The sequence below is a fragment of the Acromyrmex echinatior genome, chromosome 6, assembly GCF_024713525.1.
Source record: "Acromyrmex echinatior isolate Ae372 chromosome 6, ASM2471352v2, whole genome shotgun sequence".
Lineage (NCBI taxonomy): Eukaryota > Metazoa > Arthropoda > Insecta > Hymenoptera > Formicidae > Acromyrmex > Acromyrmex echinatior.
This window is the reverse complement of record NC_141857.1, coordinates 5,819,005-5,845,092: the sequence shown is the minus strand read 5'-3', so window position 1 is coordinate 5,845,092 and position 26,088 is coordinate 5,819,005. Positions and strand designations below refer to the sequence as shown.

At 39.0% G+C, this 26,088-nt stretch overlaps 1 protein-coding gene and 1 non-coding gene across 6 annotated transcripts in view; both read right to left on the bottom strand.

Moving 5' to 3' along the window:
• The window catches only part of LOC105154034 (uncharacterized), a 205,930-nt gene that overhangs the window by 161,692 nt on the left and 18,150 nt on the right, over positions 1–26,088 (bottom strand). Inside the window, exon 1 of one of the 5 annotated variants that reach the window (XR_015545447.1) lies at positions 1,826–3,445. The exons of 3 other annotated variants lie outside the window; for them this stretch is intronic. Coding sequence is in view for 1 of the 2 variants with exons in the window: in XM_087407140.1 (XP_087263266.1) it covers positions 16,312–16,552 (241 nt within the window). In the remaining variant the exon portion in view is untranslated. Of the gene's footprint in view, positions 1–1,825; positions 3,446–16,311; positions 17,024–26,088 lie in introns of those variants that run through there. One more of the 5 variants, XM_087407140.1, reaches the window with a different exon arrangement.
• TRNAA-UGC (transfer RNA alanine (anticodon UGC)) lies at positions 3,410–3,481 on the bottom strand. The gene has a single exon. It is a non-coding gene; the product is annotated as a tRNA-Ala (tRNA).

Below are 26,088 nucleotides of genomic sequence, written 5' to 3'. Positions count from 1 at the left end.
TATGATAATAAACTACTGTGACCCCTTATGAAAGATTAATAGAAATGTTCGATAAATCGTTCAAAAAGTATAAATTAGTCGAAAATTGTTCTCGAGCAGTGAATGTTTCAGCATAACAAATGATTCTGTGTGCACGCAGAAAACAGGTGTTGAAAACAGATTTGATGCATTCATTTTTCTAGTTGAACAAAACTAGTTGAATAATTTCAAAATATGAAAATATTAATGAGAGATTTTCAGCTCGTCGTCATCAAATTATCCGGGGGTCCTCCCGACTTAACGTCGCTCGCGCGTTATGAGAGTCGCAGGCTTAATTAAAAACAATTTCATTACGAATGGAGTTATCCGCGGAATCCGAAGCTCTCGTATTTCGTGGCTCGTGTACGCCATGGGCTCGCATATTTCCACGCGTGATATTTCGACGCGCGCGGCGGCGTTTCGAGACAGCGTTCCGGAAAACTACTCAATTAACGGGTTGGATTATTGATCGATTTTTGCAATTTGTGTATACGCGATACACGCGCAACCCTCGTTTTTGCACGCCCGGAAAGCCCGAGTACGCCACGCGAAATAGGATATTTTCCAGTAGAGTCGCGAGCTCGGGGCCGTATCGAAGTATAGCCCTCGCGACGCGGTAATTGAGGATAATTTCGCAAGGCCAATTTAGCGTAGAAATTCAAAACCGAAAAATTTGTCCACGCAAAGCCGACGTCGACTAGCTAGCTAGGCTCACCCATGTGCAGATATTTCCTCTGTTTCCATCTCTCTCCCCCTCCCCGCCCCCCAATCTCCGGCCATGTCCCCTGAAACCGGCGTTCACCTGCATCATCGAACAAACCTCGTTTCCTCCTGTAATTTCATTTTCGCGCAGGCCCTGGCGATCGCATGACTCGATTTTTCCACAATTTCACAGAGGGGAATTTCAATTAAATTACTCACCCCTCCGCACGCCGCGGTATCTCTCCTCCTCGTGCACGGTTGTGTACGAATGGCGAAGAGAAGAAGCGGAGAAGCGAACCGAAGAGAGGGAGGAAAAAAATAACGCGTTTCCCGAGCACACAGCATGGATACACCCGGTGACGGAGTTTTCGTCATTTGCCGCTAATGGCAGCGTCCTTTCGCCATTCTCTCGCGCGAGATTGCCGATGATTAATCAGTCGTGGCAGTCTCATTTTTAGGCACGCGACGGCAATTATCCCCAAAGCGAGACGCGCCACGCGTTCCCGATTGCTTCCTTTTTTTTTTTAATTCGTTCACCGACGAATTTCGACCCGGCAATGACGCGCGTTGAAATTGCTTTTTTAATTGCCCGTTTCGGAAGTTAAATTCAATCAAATCATTCTCGGTTACGGTACTTTTCCATCGCACTAATATTGTGAAGTACGCGATACGATGTAAAACAACAGCATTAAATCAAAGAGAGTGTTAACACATTATTAGTTTTTAATTATTTTTGCAAAGACATAATCTGTGCAAACAAGAACGAAGATTTCGGCACTTGAATTTTTTAATTCAATAATAAATAATAGATCATAAATTAGCCATAATAATATAATGAATAATAAATAAATAAATGACAAATTCAAGGGAAGACTAGAAAATATGAGGCGTTGCCGATAATCTGTATCATATTTTTCATTTTGAACATATATTTTATTCTTGCCTAGATGTAAATTTCAATAATGCAATAAATAAATAATAATTGATCAAAGAGTAATGTATTTCTACAGACACGTCTTCTTGTACATGTACATTAGACACGTGAAATTATAGAATACGCAGCAATTACGCATCAAACATCACAATTGCACGGCGTAGTAGTTACCTGCAGTGGCGGTGATGCAACGAGTTCCCAGTGGCGAGTTGACTCCGTGGGAATCCCCGGGAGAATCGATGTATGACGTAATGCTGTAGAAATGGCTCCCTTTACCTCTCGTCTCAGCAGGTCAACCCCTTGGCTCGGTCACCAGCTCGCGACGTACGGCGACAATGGGCGCCGCCGACAATTTCCTCCCTTGGTGCATCGGCAATAAATGCATCAGCGATAAATGTGTCCTATGGACTAGAAGTGCATAGCTTGCGCTTGCAACGAGTGTAAGTGGTGTGGGCGTCGCCCGGACATGCAGTCTCCAGCATGAGAGTGGATTATGAACGCGAACGCGATTTCGAAACCGCGTTATTCCGCAAGTCAATGCAATCCCGCAGTCATATGCATCTCTTCCCTTCTCTCTCTCTCTCTCTCTCTCTCTTTTTCTCTCTCTCCCTCTCTTCGTAATGCATCTCCCTCGTCGTCCACCGGCTCGAATGCAGTCGAGAAAGCGAGCAGCCTGCTACAAACCCATCGAGGCGAGTTACGCACGCTCAATCGGCGACCAAACTCACCCTTTCTCTCTCTCTCTCTTCTTCTCTTTTATTCTAGTTACCCTTTTTTACTCTGTCGCGGCCTCGATATTCCGGCTATTTCTCTTCCTCCTCTTTCCTCCTCCACCTTTCTCCTTCTACTCTTGCTCGTTTGCCTCGTTTTCGAATGTACGGGACAAAAGGCTTTTCATCATGGTACACCGAACCGCTCGAGTTATTAAATCCGCCGCTTGCGGCATTTAGCTCTTTTCACGTGTAAGTATTCGAGAAAATAAACGCCGTCCACTGCCGTTCGAAGTCTCGCTCGTTACTCATTTGCGTTTGTCTTACGGTACGATACCCGTTGTAATAAATCATCCGATACTTTTAACGTTTCCTATATTTGCGCGACGCCACGTGTGCCTTTTTTTACGTGGAAAACGTAGAAACGCGCGTTCCAATTTACTCAAGGCACGCGTTCTTGCGCTCTGCTACGCGCAAAAAAAAACGGAAAGCCTCAGTTGTGGACGGACTGGTATTGTGGGGAAATTAAACGCCGAAACCTTAACAAACTCCGTGAACTTGGCGATTTTCAGGCTTCGTGAAACGTAAAATAGCCGGACGGTAGATAGACATAACGAACCTCAGTTGTAAGGTTTCTTAAAAAAAAGATTTGATTGACCACAGGCTACGAGAATACTGGAGAAAATATTATTCCGTCTCTCACGCACAGTTATATTCATAATGCATCACAATGATATTTTTTATGTATCCACATGTATTCGAAACTCGATTGAATAACTCTTATTTTAAATAAAGATACAACAGATCAACAGAGAAAAAGAAAAAAAAGTTAAGATACACTTATCACATATGTATTATAAAAATATATAAAAAAGAGAAGCAAGGTATTATTTGTAAATATTCTGTACGCTACTTGTTCTAGATTATTAAAATAAAAACTAAATAAGAAAGATGGTATACAATAAATTAAAAATGTAATGTAATGTAATCTCAAAAATAGAATCTATCGTTTATACATACATTAAGTACAAAAAAAACAAAAGATTGGAGATGCCGGGGATCGAACCCGGGACCTTTCACATGCAAAGCGAACGCTCTACCACTGAGCTACATCCCCAACTTACTGATACCGCCTTTCTAGATAGAGATAAGTAATCGATGAATTATATCTAATTTTACATGAATTTAAATTAAAAAAAACATGTTTTATTTAATTATTTTATTAAATGATTAAATATTTGTCTAGAGATCATTTCTAAAATATTTATATATATATATATATAATATTATATCTCTATGTATACAAACATTTTTGCATTTATTTCCATTTTACCATAGTAGGTTTGACCAAATATATATTTCATTTATAAATATCATAAATAACAATAAATAAGAAATATTTTATAATACACGACGATCGATTAAATTGTTTGATGGCAAAGAAGTTATTCGTGTCGATCACGCGGTCATCATGTATCCGTGCGGTAGGCGTGCTTATATACGTGCTGGAGAATTACAAGGGTGGCTAAAAGTCGTACCCCCCGTTGCGTGACTTATGCACCGTCGCAGTCTAATGAAGATCTATCGTCCATCGCTTTTATCCTGAGCGCGCGTCGTCCGCCCGCACTCACGTCTCTTCCGTTTCGTTCAGTGACTTCAGACGCGCGATAATGCTCCGTCGTGTTTTCCTTGTCCCGTTTAATTTGCATTTCTAAACCACGCGAATCGGCTCGGCGCGAATTGAATGATGACGTGATAGACGCGCCGATAAATAGAGCGAAGGGGAATAACTCGAGAGAAAGTAATCTTCGATCGCGACGAGCGCGCATATGTTTAATATATGATTGTATAATTGTAATGTAATCAGATTTTATGCAATGAGAGTCATTAATATCACATTAAGAGTATAGTCCAATGTTATATTTAATCGCGATCTCGAGATGGTCATTTCATTGTAGATTCTAGATAAAATGTTAAAATTAGAATGGAAAATTTGAATGGATCTCAGATTTAAATAGAAAGAGACAAGGAGAAAGAAAGAGATTCTAAATTTATAAGATTGGATAAGAAATAAATACAAGATCAGATTAAATACTCTCTATTTATTATGTTTGTTATATATCAACGTGTTTGACATTAAATATTTTTTCAAAAAGCATAATTTAATAAGAGAAAATGAGTTAATTTAAAGAATGCCATATTTTAAGAATAAATAATTTTAAGATAAACTACGATAATAAATAACTTGATGTGACAAGATGCATGGATAAAAAACAGTAATTAATATTTTACCGGTGCAGTGCCTGCCGTATTATCGTTCTATTTTAATTCATTTAATTTCATTACCTGTCTGATTTCAATTAAGAGAGAATTATTAGTTAGCGTGAGCAGTCGCGTATTAAAGTAGTTTTCTGTGTTTTGTTATCGTTAAAAGATAATGAGGAATTATTTTACTGCAGACTTTCTAGAAGCATCTTAAAATTCGCATAAACATTATTCGCAAATAATAAAACGCGCGAAAACAAATCAATTTTGACGTTGCAAATATTACTGCAGTTCCAACGGTTTCTAACTGACGGAAAAACGCGTTTCTTGAAAGCGCTATTGTTCGAGTAATTGCAGCGCATGACATATCGTTTGATATATGGAAGGTGTAGATATGCTTAACGGAGTAAGGGCGACGAAATGATTCTATCGCTTGTCAGCTATCGACCATTCATGCGGCAGCTACGATTCATAAACGTGCTGATATATTCTTAATTACTTTGTGCGCATATTGCGAAAGCAGTCTCGGTAAACCGAGACTGCGCTCCAAGCAAACTTTACATGTCGTAACTTACATTATGCATATTACGTTGCATTATGTACTCGAACGATCGTGTATCATTAATCTATGTACGAAAATAGGATATACTATTCTTACTTCTACAAATATTCTTTGCAAGAAATGAAAAAATTCTAATCTAAATTTTTGTACATCCATATATAATATACTTATATATATATATATATATATATATATATATATATATATATATATATATATATATATATATGATATAAAAGTGAATGAATATCACTAGTTATTATAGTTATTATAGTTAGCTACATAACTATAACATTTTGATCTAGAAATTTTTGTAAATATGATACGATAACAAAAAAAAAAGCTAAGATGTTCATTGCTGTTTTCGCAAGTATCGCATTACGCACATCTTATTGAATATGTTATGATCCTATATATCAAGATTTAATTTTCTTTCCCTATTTACAGCGTGCAAGTCAACATTTTACGATAACTTAGTAACTTGCAATTTGATACAAGCTTTTAAATATTTCTGTGCGTTTGAAAACTTGATAAATGTAACTTGATACGTGGGCGTAACGTGATATTTTGGAGGCAGATGAATAAGAACGAGTATTCTTATCGTATATAAATCCGAGAATCTCCCTCTCTGTAAATCCAAAGGCAAACAGTAACGTGAGAATGATAGCGCAGTGTTTTAAAACAATGTTCCAGACATATCTTAAAAGCACAGTAAATTCAGACTTCAATATTCTCATCGATATCGACTGTTCAAATATAATTCATGATTACACGATAATATAACATTTCCAACATTCATAGAAAATGAATAACGGGCTCTTATCATCTAAGATAAAACAACATAAATAAGTCACGCTATTATTAGCTGAGCTTTTACGTAACACGTCAAGGATTCAAAAGCAAGCGTTGCGTTCGCAAGCGCGAAATATTCTTCCCTTTAAATTTTAAAACACTGGATCACTTCCAAGCGCCTTACGCCGCCAATATTTCATCGCGCCTCTTAAAGGCTAAACCCTTTGTGCCCGGGAGTTCTAAGAAGGCATATTTTACTGCAGCGTATTACGCCCATCACGTAGGCATGAAGTAATAACCGCCCCCAAATACCACTCTTTCTCTCTCTCCCTCTCTCTCTCTCTTTCTTTCTTTCTTTCTCTCTCTCTCTCTCTCTCTCTCTCTCTCTCTCTCTCTCTCTCTCTCTCTCCAGAACTGACTGCTAATCCTTAATTTTCCGAGACACTGCCCTGGAACGGCTTACTGGTAGCTCTTTCGCATCCTTTGAGACTAACAATTAGCGATGTTAATCCTCGAAGCCTAAAAGAGGTGCCTACAGGCATACGTCCTATTATATTTTAACAATCGGAGAATACCCGGTACCCATAAACATTCTTTCGCTACCTTCCAGCAGCAGCGACGGCACCGAGATCCGGTATACTCCGGCGAATAACAAGTGGCGTGAGCGAGGCCGTCCTCTGCAATTAACCGACGTAATTACCAGAAAACGGCCGTGGGCCCTGAGGAGCGACGTGCTCCTTCTAAAGACGCGGCCTGCATATTTTATTCTTAGAATCCTTAAGTCGCCGAGATGAATGAAAGAAATAATCCCGCGATAACGTTTCGCTCGTCCCAACCGCCCGTCTTCCCCGCCATCGTGAAGAAGAGATTGCTGTTTACACGAAAGTAACCCGCGGTGGCCCACCGGGAAGGCCCTTTGTGTGTGATTCTTCAGGAAAAGTTCTCGGTAAATACGGTCCGGCGTAGCAAGTTTCCAACCGTATCAGCGGAGCGCTTCTTTACATTCGGGAGATAAAACGCGGTCCGTAGGCTTTCGGATAACGTGCAGCCCCGGGAGTTCCTCGAATTTTATAGGTTTCTCGTAATACACTTGATCAAAGCGAGAGCGATTTTTGTTAGGATAGCAAATACGGACATTTCTACAGAAAAACATTTCCTGCGGTTCGTTGCGGTTCGGCTTGCAGTAAACAATTTTACTATTACGATGACGAATTATTTTAATGTGTACATATAAGCATTTTTTGCATTATTTGCAGAAGTATTTTAGCTTATTGATTTTACTTTTTTATACTCTAATTAAAAATGTCACAAAATTTTTTTTAGAATATCTGTCTATTTTTGTAAATACAAAATTTTATATCACGCGAGAAAGTTCAATATTCGTGTAGCATAATTTAGATATGTCTCCTACTTTTCGTTCTCTTTCTTGCAATATTCAAAGTGACACGTATCTCGTGTTAGATCGTCACGCCTATTGAGAGGCACGAACTGATCACTGATCGTCACGAAAATGCAAGAGTGAGATTCCTCGTGAAATATACGCAGCAAAGGCAGCGTGGAAATTCAGTAACGATCGGGCGAAAGTGCGAACCGGGGATAAGGATCGTCGTCTGGACACACATAAAATCATGACACATCCAATCTCGCGATTCGTCGCGCCATATGCAAAGGGCCGTTCTCACATTTTACGATTTGACGGAGAGTCGATACAAACCGCGAGAAGCCGCGCACGGCCAAAGATAAAGACCGCCCGCTGTGACCGCGACTCTCACCGACCATTTCGTCGCAATTACGTACCGGTTATCGGTTCCTTATCGGCGATACTAAGTCAACTTGACGTTAATCCGTTTGTCAATACGCCGCCCGAGTAATCTAGCGAAGCCAAACGGTTCGGGCGTGAATAATCATTCGCTGACAATCGACAGCATGCCAAAGTCTGTTGTGTTGTGTGAGCGCGCATACAAACATGAATGAGCTACAAAAACGTTGATCCTGTTTTGCTGATTCTAGTGTAATAGACTTCAAATGATTTGTGCATTAGATTCAATGATTTCAGTCTTTCGTAAACTGATAGAAATAAAAACATATTGCTTGAATACTCTCCTAATCTTGTATTTTTAATTTTATAATTATGATAATAAATTTAAATAATTATCAATAATAGAGAAGCTACTTTTTCTTCCTTATGTTCATTTCGTAAAATAAACATCTAAAATAAATTTAATATTGTAATCATATCGAACCTTGTTCGTCAAAGTAGAGGATTGAATTATAGTGAGGATTACATTAGGCAAGTATTTATGGTCATTCGTCGCGAAAATACGGTTAATTACGATTACACGGGTACTAATTACCAAAATACGATAATTGCAGGGCATTCTGCGTAACATCCATGTCGTTAATCGCACGCAATGCGCTCTTCATTACATTGCGACGCGAGAAAAGTATCTGCTCAATATTTGCGAGTTACCACGTGCAAATTGGTGCAACGAACGAACCTCAAATAACAGAGGAAATTTGGAAATTTGGAAAATCGCGCAGTACTTCATCCTGATGCCGTACTGTACGATTAATAAAATCGAATTAATGGCTAATTAAGATGCGATGGACCATCCGAAAATATACGATCGGAATTCATTACTGTATGTGTGTAGGCACACGTATATATATTTCAAACGTATAAATTCCGTAAAATACAATACGTGCCATTAACCTTTAAAAAACCAAAGAGCTTTTTGAAAGTAAGAATTTCATTCTAGAAGAGAGAAATTTAGAAAACAATTATAATAATGAATTAATTTTCACGTTGTCTTATTACAAAAAATAAAAATAATCTTTATTTTCTTTAAGTATAGATTTTACATTTCATTATTTTCAATTAAAGTAATTAATTAATTATTTAAGTTTAAAAAATAAAATTTAAGCAAAAAATAAAATCAACTTAATTGTCAAAAAACAATTGAATAAATTATTTAAGTTGTATAACCTCGAATTATTTTTATAATTAAGATTTTTTTTTATTTTAGTTTGTGTCTTCAGAGAATATACTGTTATAAGATGTCGAGTTTGTTGATTGTAAAATACTAGTACAATATATACAATATTACGTAGCGAGAACATATGCTGTTATATTGAATCTGTAAGAGAACAAGTTTTCTGCATTAGAGAATTCTAGAATCAACGTACAGAGTTATCGCACGAAAGTAGATAATTCGCTACGCTTGTCAGTAGCGATGTCACGTGGGCGTATACCTATCTACGTCGAATGTGCACGAAGAGCAGCACTCTCGCGTACCCCTTCACCCCTTCGTGTGGCTTTTACTCTCACATATTCGCTCTCTCCCTCTCTCACCCTTCCTGCCAGTCTATCCTTTTTTCAACCCTAAATTTCATTCCCAGAATCCGTTTCCGCCGCGTGCCTGCTTGTAAAATCAGTACATCCGGGTGTCAAAGCGATGTCATTCGAACGGGTGCCTGAGCACGCATCAGTTTTAAATTCGATCAATGGGTGACGCCAAGCGTAAAACACTTTTAGGGTCGAAACTTTAAAGGCCGCTTCTCTCGCGAGAAAGAGCGAGTGAGAGAAGGCACGCAAGCACAAATCGTAGTTACAACCGTGAAACTGGTAGAAAGACGGGGATGCGCATTGTGGGAACTTTGAAAATGAAAAAATACTTCTTTATTCATAGATCATTCTGAAAATGTGTAAATGTGTGTCAATATAACGGTGCACACTCGCACACAGAGATCAATGCGACAAATAGAATACCAGTTTTCTATACTGATTGTGAGAAGAATTGCTGTTGATTCAATTAAAAGCATAAATTATGATTTCAATAATCAAGGCCTTTATGTCAATAAAAATATATAATACATGAATTAATTACTTATGTTAGTGACAGCCCGTAATATAGACTTTAATCGAATCGACAATACTTTTTCTCAGTGTAACTTGTTATTGCTCATCATCCGAGCACTTCGTAAATTGTCGAATTTGAATTGACCACTAAACTCCGTTAATTATTTGAAACCCTCAAGGGGAATCTACGCTCTCTCGTAGATATACAAACGATCGCCCGATCCGCATATCGATCATGCAGTTTCCGGACGTCCCAAAATTTACGCATCGAGAACACAGCGCTGCATCCCGAAATTTGCCGAGTTCTCCAATCGTACGTGTCCCTCGGACACGCGCTTGACAGGGTGATTTCCTAATACAAACAAAAACCGTGGCCTGCAGCGAGTGCATTACGGGTTACAGCGGCGAGAGAGACGTTGCCTGGCAACTGATCCACGTTCGCGTAATTCATTTTAGGGAGCCACGCGAGCATTCGTGTTGGTACGTACCAACCCTCTGTTGCACTGTCCGATCCTCGAAGGGTGTACCTTTGTCCCCTCTGGCCCCTCGTCGTCCTCCTCGACGATGCACTGCACGGACGATAGTTGCAACGGAGTGACCGACCGACCGACCGACCGACGACGAACAGAGTCGCGATGATCTGATTTTAAACCAATCAACGACAGTTTCGCGCTCAATTTGCAATCAGCCCTGATACGAATCACTCGTTACACGCGCCGACCAACTGTGCGCTTTAACGAAAATATTTTAATCGATGAGCGATGCAACGGGATTACCAGAGTCGCTCGGCTCGTTGAAAATGTGACTAAAACGAGCCGCAATCATCGAAATCGAATTCCGCTTTTCGTACAAGCATGATCCCTCGTCTCTCGTTGCACAGACTCTAGCAACTCTTGAAATTTTAACGAAGAACGTATTGTATATTTACAATATATAGTCATCGATTTTAACAATGTCAATGATTATTTTTAAATCTTTAATAATTAAAGTATTAGGGGGACCGGAAAGTAATGTCGTTTGTCGCATGTCGATATCGTTCGTTTGTCATTTATCAGCTCATTGTGTACTTCAAAGTCGTGCCAAAGACATTTTTAAAAAAACGACATTACTTTCCGGTCCCCCTAATATAAAATAAATTAAGATAAAAGATACGCGAGTTTAATTAAATTCATGAACCAAGAATATATTATATATATTATTCGAAACTTCCAACTTTGACTAAGGCGCTCTCTACTACAATATATTACTACTACAATATGTTGTTACATTAATTCGGTTGATTTTTATTTCTTAAAAAAGAATTCGCTTCCGATATTTTTTGAAACAGCTCATCGACCCGAATGTAAAATTACAATAACGAGTACAAGCCATCGAGTACGAAATCGCGTGAGATAACATGATTAGATAGTGATTATTCAAGAGAAAGAGATTTCACGTGTACATCCAACAAGTATTTGAGTAGAAAATTATGATAATGCTCAATGCGTTTAGTACGTAAATAAGTACGGTCGATTATTTATTTTTTATCGGTGCGACCCGCACGACGATCGGTATTAATTCGCAACAGTAGCTCGTGAATTACGTCACCTGCGTGCAATAAAGTAAATCTCGCGTTTCATGGCTTTGTCCTGCGTGGCCCTCGCTATGCGCGCGGGGCTTCTCAATTACACGTCGCATTAACCGACAATAAAAGCGACGATCGATGATACGGTAAAGATACGGCTGTATATATGAATTTCTAATGAGCGAAGCGCGCTTTGTTATCGGTAAATTGCTCTTTCCATTTTACCTTGTGCAATATACACAAATATAAACGAATATATATTCACACGTCGAGCACGCCGAGCACGCCGAGCAATGTTTTGTTGTGCAATAATGTTGACCCTCGTGACGAGATTTACATAAATCGATCGTTGAAGAGTTAAATAGTATAAACTTTGATTTTTACCTATCGAGAGCTTGATAAAATATGAGTTTCTGTTAACACAAGCTACGCGAAATGTATTATTAAGCGAAGTCATTTGCATAATCATTCAATATCATCGTATTTCAATTTCTATCGTGTCCCTGCAATTGAATGTCGCATGAATGATTAAATGCAACAGTGACCTAGTTTAATATAAAATGGAGAAAATTAATCTAAGCTCTTATTTTTCCGTAAAGAGTTGATTGATCAACTCTTGCATCAACATTTTCAATGTAGAAATACTCACTTCGATGGATCATTTGTGTGCTGCGTTAAATGGCTGTATTTACTTACGTTAGTAACGATCGTACGAGTCCGGCGACCTCCGATTACGAGATAAAGAATGTCGGCGTTAATTCGGCGTGACGAGCGGGGTAGATAACCGCGGCAAATCTCTCAGCATGCATGCACACACGCGTGCACCTTTACCTCTACTCGCCTGCACACGCACGTCCGCTGTTGCGTTCACGCACGCGTGTATACGTATGCGTTCGCGCGAGGTCGCGAGTTGCGTGCTGTTCGCGCTTTAATTCAGCAAAGTACCTCGTTTCGTTCCAGCGTGCGAAGAAGCCGAAGAGGCATGATCAGAAGCGGACCGTTATTTCTCGGGGGAAAACCGATAACAAGAAAACGGTTGATTCCTGATTTACGTATCAGTCAAGTCAGCCATAGCATGAAAATAATCAAATTTGAGATAGAAAACGGATTACGTGTGTAATTAAAAAAAATTGGCGATGTGGATATACATAATTTGACAATTAAGTTCATAATAAATGAAACTTGTTTATAATAGAATCTAAATAATTTTCCTCTTAAATATTAATTCTTCCAAATGAATTTTTACGCCTATTATATTTATTTTAACGCTTTATGATCAGATGAGAAACATTCTCGAAACTTGTATCAGCTTAACAAACGTGTTTTTCACTTATTTATCGTTGATTTCCCAGTATGTGAGAAGTAGGAAATTAATAGAACCCTAGTCAGAAAAACTAATTATATTCCTATCCGAATATGGGACAATCATAGAGGCACGTTCCTACCAGGTGGGAGTTCAAGGATCGACACATGGACGATCGGATTAATGAGCGATAGTACGTGATGATTCTGACGGAAGTGACGAGCGGATATATGGAGAATACTAAGGAGATCCCGGCCATCTTGTCAAGATGCGATATGAGGAACATTACCGCGAAATGATAATTGCGCATTACACGCTTTCGTGACCTCCACTCTGCAGTCACTGAGTGCTTGTGTCAACGGAGTTGAACTTCTGAATTGCGAACCACATTGCAATCGCGTTAGATAATTCGTAATGATAGCCACGGTCACCGAGAATATATACACTTTGTTAAAGTAATCGCATGAATTTTTTACATCCGCCAGAGACATGCGTCATTAGATCCATTTTAAGTTCGTCATCTTGAACGCGCAATATGAATATAATAAATAAAATCTTTGTAAATTCGTCATCATGCTTGTTATTTATATGTGATGCTCATTTCTATCAATGTAGATTAATTTAATTTCAGTTTAACTTATACTCCATCTTTTTCGAATTCTTTTTAATTTCTTTCAGAACTAAAGAAGGATAAGGTTAAAGTTAATCTACATTAGTGGAAACGCGGACATAACGACATGTTTCAACATGTATCTAATATAAAATAATTATTTGAGTAAATATAATTCACAGAAATACAATTTAATAATTCTCATAAATTTATCTATCGATATCTCGGACTTAATAAATTCTGCGTTACGTAATTTCACGGTGGATGGTGGATTTCGAGAGATCTGTCTTGTTCTGGCATTTTCGACGATGACTCGAATATCACAGAGTAACGTAACAATCGACATGTAACAGGAGCCTTCAGCAATACTGGATTCATTTCCTAGGAACGTGAATTGCTTCCCTAATAGTAACATGGAGCGCGCGATTCTCAAAGCGGCGTCGAATTTCGCGATGCGAGGCAAGCAGCCTTACATAGATCGATACCTCATCAACTATGAATCCAGGGCTCAATCGCCTGTCGCCGGATGCATTTCGGCAGTAATAGTTTCTCACAGTCGCAAGCTTTTGCGGCGGCTAACGCAATTTCGCATCCTATCTCTCGATATCGATCGAAGATTAGCATCTGGCTGTCCGCAAAGGGAGATTAGCCAGATCGATCACACGTGCTGAACCAATTCCTCTGGCCGGTTGCTCATCAATACCAGTAATGGTGCCGTCCCCCACGATCTTGCCCCTCTTCCTTCCTCCTCCTATATATCTGTATTGTATATATGTATACGCCCCTGTACTTCTCTAATAGGCATATAATCGTTATGCATATACAGTGACGGACACATACGTGGCAGCGATTCCGTACGTACGTACCTACATATACAATCCACACTCCTACACGCATATACATAAATATATTATGTGTATATTTACATATATATGTATATACGCGTGCATGTGTGTATACATGTTACGTATGTATCAACAGTTGTACATACTCTATATATATAACTCTATATATTGTGTGTGTACATACATTGTGTGCCATCTCTATAATGCCCGGAATACTATATGTCGCGTATATGTATGTGCGTATATGTACACGTTACGTATGCATGCGTATCTGCGTGCGTGTACATCTAGGTGCATAGCGCAACATACGGTACGATTGCAAATGCAAACATGTTTGCGCCAGCCGATGCACGATGTCATCTCGAACCAGTGCGAATGTCCGTGGAACTCACTTTAAGCATTGAAACGGACTCTCTGCCACGGGAGTAATGCGGTCTATCGATTTCTCGGGCTTCCCTAAACCGACTCACTTTGTTCCGATCTAATAATAGTGAGGGAAGCATCAGGATGCAACTATCTGCGTCGCATCTTGTGATACGTTTCATCGAATATAGATTTAATTAAGTTTTACGATTATAAATGTGTAAATTTCACACACATACGTGTAGATATTATAATAAAATTCTTCGATTATCTGTTTTTGATTATATCAATATAATGATATCAAATTACAATAATCACATATTAATTAGATCAGAACACTTAATTACATTAATATTATGTATTAATTATCGTTCCCTTCAAAAGTGACACAACATGTCTCGGTAGTCTAAAGGCTCAGGACGCTCGCACGGAATGCAAGAGATCCGGGTTCGACTCCCGGCCGAGGCAATATTTTTTCGCAATAAGTTTATTACAGTTTTTTAAGATTAATTTGGGGAATTTTGGGGGGATTATTACATTTCAGATTAATTGCGTTAATGTCGACAACCATATCGACACGTAATTATTATTTCTGAAATTAATTCATTCGTTTGAATAATATATATATTAGTTCAACATCTTAATACTTAGACCGTAGTGGCGCTTCGGATTGTAATGTTATTTAGGATAATGTTTAATTAACTTGTTCGTAATAATTTGAAAATCATTTTTTTTTAGTTATGTCACTTTTGAAGTAATGGACTATATGATGTTTATTTACTCGATATGCTCGAAAGAATTTTTTACACAATTTTTATGCCCACTACTCTGCTTTTCGCAATTTTACGAAAAATTTAAACTACTATAGATTTTGGCAGGGTTGGATAGTGCTAAGTTACAAAGATAAAAGTTAAGTTAAAAAGTTAAAAAGTTAATTAATTTTAACTTAACTTAGATACATTTTAGACTCTTAACTTTTTAACTTTATTTAGTTACATTTTATCCGTAACTATTAATATTTTTATTTAATTCTTTGAAGTTGAGTCTCAGACATAATACGTGGCAATAACGATAACTTGAAATGAAGTGAAAATAGCAAAAGTGAACAAATTACTAGGTGAATTACTAGGTACCAATGAAATTATAAATATTCTAGTGAATTTGCTCATTTTTGTAATTTTCATCTCATTTCAAATTGTACAATCGACTTCCTCCCCAGATTTCAATCTATCAGAAACCGTGTATTTCTAGTTTCTGATAGGTTGAAATCTATTATTTTTTATTACTATCGTTCCCTCGTATCGTGTCTGAAGCTTTAATCACACCAGTATTCATAGTCCAATCTTATATATTAGGTGTTGGAATTAATTCGTAGCGTTTTACAAGTGATGGGAAATACTTTCATTAATGTATTTTTTAATGCTCATGTGAAATAAATAACATTCTTTCATTAAAAAACGCTACGAATTAATTCCAACACCTAATACTAAACAGTATAAACAAAACATATAAATAAAATATAGAGTATTTTCTAAATGAAGTTACGAATATATTTGTCATTTTCGTTATTTGTAAGCCTGAAACTATGGAATCATCAATTAAAAAAATATTTAAAAAAAACGAATTTAACTTTTAACTTTTCAATTACTTTTCTTTATCAACTTAACTTTTAATTCAATTAATTTCATTATAAATTAACTTGTATCTTAACTAAGTTAAATTTTCAAGGTTGTTACAACTTTAACTTAACTTACAATTAGTTACAAAAAAAAAAGTTAACTTACCAACCCTGGATTTTGGGATAAGCCGCGCAAAGAAAAGAGGTACTAGTGATTTCATTAAAAATATACAAGTCTCGATCTGCGAGCGCGAACGACAGACTGTTACATCTGTCGCACGCATAATGTGCGATATCGTGACTGTTACATCTGTTGTGCGCGCATAATGCATGAGAGGCGCGTGTGCAGGCGCGATATTGCGGTGGAAATAGGTGGCCGCGGAAAATGGAAAAGCCACGACGTGCATTTCGTAACGTCACGCCGGTGCCGATGTTGCATCGTTACCCCGCCAATGCCACGTGCGCAAAAGTCGCGGGGGTGGAGGGAAGGTGAGAAACCAGGAGCTCGTGGGGTATCCCGCAACTGTTGCACTATACTCGCGCCGCTATCTCGTCCGTCTGCTGGCGCGCCAGTTTGCTTTATTATATTACAAAGAACACCGCTCGATTGTGTGCAAAAGTGCAACGCGCCTCGCGCGAGGCGACGTCGACCGACGCTGCGAAATCGACGCGCCAGACTGTCTACCGTGGCGGAATTGCGCCAGCTCGATAAGACGGCGGCGTCGGAGGCGTCAAGACTCGTGAGAATAAATCCGGACGGTATCGTTGCTCTTTACGTCCGTTTGGATTCACGCGTTATATCTACGTTGTTTACAAAATGTTACGAGATACATCGTGCGCAATTGAGTCAGTTAAATAAGCTATAACAAGAGCTCTTAAAAATCTTTAGCTAAAAGAGATACGCATAAATCAAGAATGATTAATTTATATAATACATGTGCGACTTTATGAATAGTTAATTAGCCATTTCATTCCATTATCTAAATGAAGATTTATTATATTTCGACTTTGTGTATATTAACTGTTTAAATTATTTAAATACTTTTCATATTATAGAGATAGAATAAATTAAATATTTATATATAGAAGCTTCCGTATTAGTGCGTAAATTATAGGATTTAAAAAACGACAATTCGCAAACAGTTGGAATAATTTGCGCATACAACTGCGGAGATTCATATAGGTGTTTTATTTGCATTATATTTCTTAGAGCCACAAAACTAGATACATTGACTTAATTTATTCTAATGAAATAGATTAATTTATTTATATAACTATCGCGTTTTAAAAACTCAATATGCGAATAATCAGTTATCGAATACTAAAAACAGATTAACAATTAACTCCCAGAATGCACTAAGAAAAAAATTAAATTTTAATAAATATTTATTTGAATAGTTTTAAGTAAATGTTTACTAAGTGTGAACATATATTTATTTGATACAAAAATCTATTGATTCGATTTAACTACAATTTTTCTTATCGAATAAATATTTACTTACATTAATACTATTTTAAAAAAATATGCATTAAGATTTAGTAAATTTTTTTCATTGTGGCACAACATAACTTTTATGTCCATCTATAGAAACACAGATGTTTTCAAAGCTCCATTCGAATGATACCAATAATGGTACAACAACGGTATACTTCACAAAATTCTTGAGCGATATGGGCGCGCAGAGAGTATGGCGAAAGGATATACCCGATCTGATTGAGTTTCACTTCCCGTTCGAGAGCGAAAAGAAGTAGGGTAGGATATGTTGGCGACCAAGGGGCTCAACGCCGCCATGCAAATCATTCCCGTGGACCATCCCATATAAATATTCGACAATTTGCATTTCCCCGCCACGGCGGAGTGCCGTACGGGCCATTTCCAAGATGGATGCCGCCACTTTGCGAGAAATACGCCGAAAGTTTTACTGCCCACTAAATTTCAACTAGCCTCCCAGTAGCGACTGGGATCTACAGTCCGTGCATTCTTATGAGCTACGCAAAAATAAGAGGAATACGACACTTGTTGCTCCGGTTACAAAAAGGCTTTCTTTCTCTCTCATCATCGCGACCCGGCGCCATTGCTCACCCCCTAATGTATTAATTCACTCTTACGCGTCCTTCTTACGTCGAAAAGGAAAAACTTGTATCACTACAGATGGGGATCATCGCCCTTCTGCGCCAACTCTTAGTACATTGTGCGACTCGAGAAAAAAAGTAACTCATGAATTCGCAGTTTGAGTTTCCGAATTCGTCTTGATTAAAATTTTTTGCGGATACACACACACAAATCATGTGTTATTATACATTATACGCAACAAACACATACACACATTCAACACATTCCGAAATTAACTAGAGAGAGTTCTGGTAGAGAAAAATAAATTTTATTCTGCTAAGAGAATTCTGGTATAGATATATATATTTTATTAGTGACGCATTAGAAAAAAATTCTGAATGATCATAATATTTATGCTTGACGTTATAAAACAATCTTAATCATTAAACGCCTTTTTCAATTCTTTTCAATTAACTTCTTCCATTACACTTTTTTATATAATATTAGGTGTTGGAATTAATTCGTAGCGTTTTTAATGAAAGAATGTTATTTATTTCACATGAGCATTAAAAAATACATTAATGAAAGTACTTCCCATCACTTGTAAAACGCTACGAATTAATTCCAACACCTAATAAAATATTTTTATACAATAAAGATCTATATACATTTGCTTGGTACTATAAATGTTTTTTAATATCTAGCGTTAGAATTGAAAAAAATATATTCATTTTAATATATTCATTTTGATGGAAGTTATTGGGTACGTCATGCAGTGTTGTTTTCGTAGTGTGGCATTTAAAGATTAAAAGCTCGTTTCGTTAAAAAAGCTTTAAACTCTTTTGTCCAGCATTGAATTATTCTTTCTTCCCTTCCTCGCTGCGTTATCACCAACTACTCGGGGCCCATTTAACCTCTTCTATATTCCCATAGAGGATAACAATTAAAAAAATATTTTTATATTCGCTGGTGTGTCTGGTAGTCATTTTACCGCGTTTTTCCTCCCCCAATTTTCCTGATATATGCATATAACCCGGAACGAATGGTCGCGATTTTATTGGCTTTCAGCGTTATATAGGAAGGCATAACGACTCGATTAAGCGAGACAGTCGGTGATTGCCGGTATAATTTGCCGAACAAATCGCATCCCTCGGTAATCCTATCCGCGTCTGATCGCTCGTATCGATCATTCTGATTTACCGATCTCGCCGCGTTTCCGCCACTGTCCTTCACATTATGGTGACACACCTGCGCGCCTACGTGTCTCTTTGTATCCCGAGACGAAATTGATAGCCGGCCGAAATTATAGTTATATTCTGGACTTCATTAAAATAGAGAGGCAGCCGCCGATAAATGCTGTTTTTCCGTTCATTAGGAATTCGACGCGATTATCGGCCTGGTGATACTCGCACAATCAACGACGATCGTTTATTTCCGCTTTTCATCTGAAAGCGGACTCGCATTAATTCATTCTCTCTCTCTCGCTCTCTCCCTCTTTAATTAAATGAGTCCCGCCATGAGTACGGCGACCCGCACGCAACGAAATAATGGGACCGATTCTCCTATTGGCCTGCCTGTCCATGAACGCGTTTCGATTGTGTTTTCAAATCGTCCTAATTGCCGGAAGTATCGATAACAATGCACCGGGATTTATTCGCGAATCGTGCGCGGGAACGTTATTCGCGGATCGAGTGGTAGACGTTATTTTATTTTCGCGGCTTATCGTGGTCGATCGGCGAAACCAGACCATTCTACACAGACGGTGAAGTAAATGGAAAACTAGGGAAAAAAAATATATGGCCGGGGCGGTGCTCTCGAATGACGCGAAGGGAGATACCGACATACCGCGCGTCGCTTCTCGGTGCAGGCCTCGATTACTTCGCGATGGTGCAATCAACGCCGAGTGATCTTTATTTTCGGAATCGCTCGGCGAAAGCGGACCGACCGACCGGGGATAAATTCGACCGGTCAGGTACTACAATTTCCTCGCAAACGAGACAATGCCGGCCGCGATGCTTCGTTACAACGGGGTGTGATTGTCGTGCCATCAAAGTGGACAGTTTACAGATGAATTGGAAGGTTCCTGCTGGAAACTCGCCCTCGCGCGTTACTCGTGAACGGTAACGGTATGCACAGGGACGCATTCTTCTCTTTCTCTTTCTCTCTGTCTCTGTCTCTGTCTCTGCCTCTCTTTAACTCATCGCCATTGACGCTATCTGCATGTAGCGTGAGCGATGCACCTTTAAAGACGATATACCGCGTAAATTGTAACGGCGTGAAACATTTTGTAAAATAAAGTATCCATTATTATTATATTATATTTCGTCAAATTAAATTTATAATTAAAATTAAATGTATATTTAAAATTATATTAAGTCACATTCTCTATTGATATTTTATTAAATTGCGTTAAATTAAATATACGAGAGAAATATATTATTTTCATTGTTATGTATTTACAGTTTAAAACCCACACAACTTGTTCTTTTATAATCTAACGTATATCAAAACTGACCATTCCTTTTTTTTTTTATAAAAACAGCAATTCCGTAATTACATATCTCGATGTTCGTTATTTACAATTTCTAATGTAGCAACAAAACAGCGAGGAAAAATCACGTCACACTTCTGCGTCAGAAGCAGAAATATTTCAATCTCATTTCCCGCGCGACGAACGAGAAACCTAAAGTAATTTCGCGCGTTTAATATCTCTCACGTAACATTTTTACAACTCACCCCTATATAGGCATCGTGCAGCGTGTAAATCCGGCGTGTTAAAGTGCGACCCTGTATATAACGCGCGTTACGCACGAATCGGGAGCGCAGCAGCGGCCGGCCGCTGTAACCGCGAGTTCTCCTCGCACGCTGTCCTCTCCTCTCCCCCCTCCCCCTCCTCTGCATCTCCCTCGCACGTACGCGCTATTACTCAGGTGTAATTGCGTTCTGGGGCCCCGTTTGCACACACGCGTCAAAAAAGGAAAAGGGGACGCGCGAGGTGCGCTAGAGTGAGTGACGCGCACGATTCGGTCGCGCGCAGCACGATGCAATACTGCAACCGGCAGGCATTTGGCAGCCTCAACCCCCCCCCCTCCCCGCGCAACCCCTCAGCAGCAGCGGCGCGTCCACCCTCGATTCAATTCAATGCCACTCAATCAGTCAATGTAACGCGCATGCTGCCGCATACCGGTGCGTTTCACCGGTGAAACGCCCGCCGTTCCCGACCGGCGCGGTGCTTCCCGCGTTAAGTGTCCCGCGTGTAACCGGAGCGTCCATCAAGGCACACGCGCGCCCGTCCGCCTACGCGAATATATAGGCACGTCGGTGAGCCGCTTTTATACACAGATTTCATTTTTCAGTTACACTTTGTCGCGTATTCATGGACGAGCCCGCGCGGCGCCGATCTCGTTTAGAAAAACCGTTGTCCGGCGCGATTGTCAACGCGAACGTCGCGCCTACAATCGTTACCATTGATCTCTGCACGCGCTCGCGAGCGCGGAGATGGTTTCATCGAGTGATTTTTCAATTCTGACTTTTTTTTTTTTTTTTAATTACAAATGTTCTCCTGAATAGCGACTGCGCTCTCTAAATTTGACAGGGACTGTCGCACATTTCTCGTTCTAAAATAACTTTCCCGATTATCAAACAAAATTTCATGCTTTTCTCTGATTTTTAATAATATTCTGAAGTGTTTTGTATTTTCTGATTCTTGATTTGGAAACCGTTATATGTTTTGATGAAAGGTCAATTTAACATAACAATGTGAATTGCTATTATACTGTTTACATTTTTAATTGTTAAGTTAGTAGTATTCCAAAACTGCATGTAAGTGCAATGTACATAAATTTCTTTAAAGTTAAGAATTTTAACTTTCGAAAAAACTCCTTGACTTGTTCCTGATTTTCCTGATCGTTTTCCATTTCCTTAACAATTTCCTGATTTCCAGTTTTGTGGCAGCTTCCTCTAAATCAATGAATTATCACTAATTATATCCAGTGGCATACTTGAGATTGACATCAATGATTATTCACTGATTTAGGTTTAGAGAATAGGATGCAAAACTGGATATAAAACAATAGATTCCATTTCGCTATAAAAAAATCACAATATAAAGAAGTGTACTGGATAATGACACGTGCATTAAAATATCATCAGTACTTTTCTCTATTATTATAAAAGTTTATGTTTTCCACGACGCATTTTGTATGATGTATTAAATTTTTACGTCTACATCGTACGTAAATACGTACGTTAAAAAGCATTTTTAAAACCGAGAAATCGAGAATCTGCATGTTTATTTAGCGTACTTCGCGATGTAATTCTCACCGTAATATTCTTGGGCAACACTTCGTGTAATATTTCCGCTTCCCCTTAATTCCTCGTGACGTGTAACCAACACCATGGTTCCACGTTGCAAAAAGCAGCGGGAGTACTTGCAGCTCTTGTAAACGATGAAATTTTAATTTTTAATTTTGCAGGGTGTCAGAGCGCGGGAGACGTATTCTATGTTGCGCGTTCGCGCTCGGGTTAAATTACGTGACGAGCAGCATCGCTGAAAAAAAGTCGGAAACACATTCGCGAAAATAATACGCAGTCATAAAAGCAAATATCGCGAGGGAGAAGTTTATTGTCTGTAGCGTACACGCGCGACGTTAATTACCGCACTTCTACACGTGGTGATAAAACACGTAAATTATGTAACGCCCGCGTACGGAATAATTATTGTAAGGCATTTACCTGTTACAATCAGAATTCTTATATATGTATATGTATGTATATATATATATATATTTCTCGTTGATTATATTCTATTTAATTATCAATTTGTATACTCGTTTACAATAACTTGCAAATAATAAAAATATAATCATGACCCCGGAATGAAAATGACGCGAACTAGTATATATACAAATATCTTTATTCACTACATTTAAAGCAAGATCGTGACTAAGAATTGAGGAAGAAGGCGTAGTCGATCGCCTTACACGCAATTGCGCCGAATGAATTTCCAACGCATTAAAAGTCGACGCTTCGGAGATTTCCGACATGAGATTGCTTCGAGACTTTTAATTATTCGTGGAACTAAACTAAGCGACTCACAAGAGAGATCTCGTAATGAAATGCCATTTAAATCACTCGTTAATACCGGCGATTATCTTCCATGTCGGTGCGTCTCCAGTGACGATAATCGAGATGCATCGACGCCCTTTGTTTTTGTCACGGCAAAAAGACGTCGTGTCGTTACATCGGCAGTACGACGACGAACGTTGGGATCACGACCCGTGGCGGATTCATAATCCCCGCGAATGACTTAACTAAACGCACCCGCAGACCAGGAATGGGCCGTGTCGAATCACAGTCCCCTCTTTCTGGAGGTCGACCATCGTCTCTCTCGCCGCGCCGTCGCTTTTCCCGGAGAGGAGTTATTCTCCCATCTATATTCCGCGGTGCAATCTACGTTGGCCCCGTCGTGCGGTTCGCGCATCTATATACACCATAAACCACTCGAAACGTCCCTCGACGACCGCCATCAGGGACACCGCGATCTATCGCGCCAGTGGTGTACAACTTCTTCTCGAACAAACGAAAGAAATTAATGCAATTGTTGGAGAATCAAGTTTAGAAACTTTTTTAGAATAAGATTGAACGCAATAAATATAGCGATCAAATAACTTTTCACGTTATAATTGAATTGTATGTGGAGGAGTCACAGAGATATGTATAATCACTTGATGTATTTTTTCGGATGAATCTAATTTATGATCTCGTGTAAAATTTAAACTTTATTATTAGAATTTTATTAGAAATTTTAATTAAAATTTTATAAGAAAATGCGCAGTATTCGAATTTTCATATCTCATAAAAATTTTCCATTTTTATCAGATTGTATACGGGAAATGTATACAGAATTTATGATTTCTTTCGAATCAACAATACTATATAGTAAACTTTTGAACTCATTGTCAAACAGGATGGAACCGAAAGTTCTTTGAAATGTGCACCCTGGCTCCATTAGCTAATCACTATTACAAATTCAGCGTGTTCAGTATGTGGTCCGCGAGTTGGTCAACACTGCTGAATCCACGATCGCGCAGGACTATCGACGGGATAGAAGGAGTTCGAGGGACGAGGCAGAACGTCGAAAGTTTACATACGAATGCCTGATTTCGTGCGTACGCAGCAGAGAAGAGACGGAGACGCCGAATGCGCGCACAACTGAATGTGACGTGCTATCGTACTACTTGCTATGCTAATTATCCCTGCCAATTACGCGAATGACGGGAGGGGGCGAGGGTGGACCCGTCTAATGGCACCAACCCCCGAATCCTCCTGACGAGCGTCGATCTTGTTTCTGATTGCGGCACCGCAAAGATATTTTGCCACGAAGATAGCACTTTACCACAATATTCCGAGTGCCAGCAAAGTGACGTAAAATACGTCGCGACAATGCACATTGGCTTATGACGTTGACAGACAATAGAGGAGTGAATAGATGATACGAAACAGAAACACAAAAACAATAATATTATACTGAAAAAATGTACCAAATTTTTACTAAATAAATATTTACTAAATATAAAGATATATTTATTTAGTACAAAAACCATTAATTTAATTTAAAACTTTTTTTTCGAGTAAATATTTATTTATTGTAAACGTTTGATTAGTTAATATACTCAAATAAATATTTATTAAAATGTATATTTTGTTCAATGTACGATAAAGCCAATAATTTTACAGTAAAAACATATAATATTGAAAACATAATCTTAATCCACGGAGATAAAAATATTTTATTAGAAGAGTCACAAAATGATTCGTTATTCGTGTTCTTAAAATGACTATCGTATAGTTATTTTTTAGCTTGGCTCTTCAACCGTCGAACCTTTTTTTTTTCATCTATAATGCGCACCACGTTCTCAGACAAAATGATAATTTGACGCAGTGGCAACGCGGTGATTGAAAGAGCTTTTTAAATAGTTCTACCAGGTGTCGGATTTTTTGCGGCTCGTACATTACCGGCGACAATATAGACGGCACTCAACGTTTCGCGAAAGACACGTAACCAACACGACCGCGTTATCTTTTTTTTTTCATCCTCTTTGCAACGTATCGTTCTTCGGTATTTGTCATTATTCACGAAGCGACAAAAAGAAAGAGGCGGTAAATAACGGTAGAAAGAGACGAAAGGGTCCTTTTCGCCGCACAGAACCTAATTGTGGTCGATGTCACGACAAATATCGCTTTTCTCGCCCCTACTCGTCGTGCGTCACGGTAACGTCGCGCTAGTTTACCGATACTTCCTATGCTAATTGCGCCCAATTAGCATAGCGATGACATAACGCTACGGAGCACACCGTGAGTTTCGGGGTTCCGTCCGTTTCCTCGTAAATTCGTCGATAGCTCGGCGTCTCTTCCCTCCTCCTCCTGAACGCGACACGCACGACGACCCGACGCACACGTTCGCACGACATTGTTACTGACATTGTTGCCGTTCTCCTCCCGGCACGGCGTGTGCGAGTCCGAATGCAAAATGCGCGCCCGCGACACGTCGACCAGAACCATTCGGACACCGGATTAACATAAAAGGAAGAGTCAATATCGTAAACAATCTTCGTTACAATGGACCGAGCGGTGCCGGCGATAAATTCGTCGATATGAGACCAGGAAGGGACGAAAAACAGAGAGAGAAGGAAAGAGAGAGAGAGAGAGAGAGAGAGAGAGAGAGAGAGAGAGAAACAACCACAACGAGAGCGCTGATTGGTCGTGTTACGATCGAAAGAGAGAAAGAGAGAAGAAGAGAGAGGGAAACAGAGAACTGCGCGACTTTTCGTCGATATCATAAACCACTGTTCGGGGGTTGGAACTTCCCTCCGGGCGACAGTGACACGA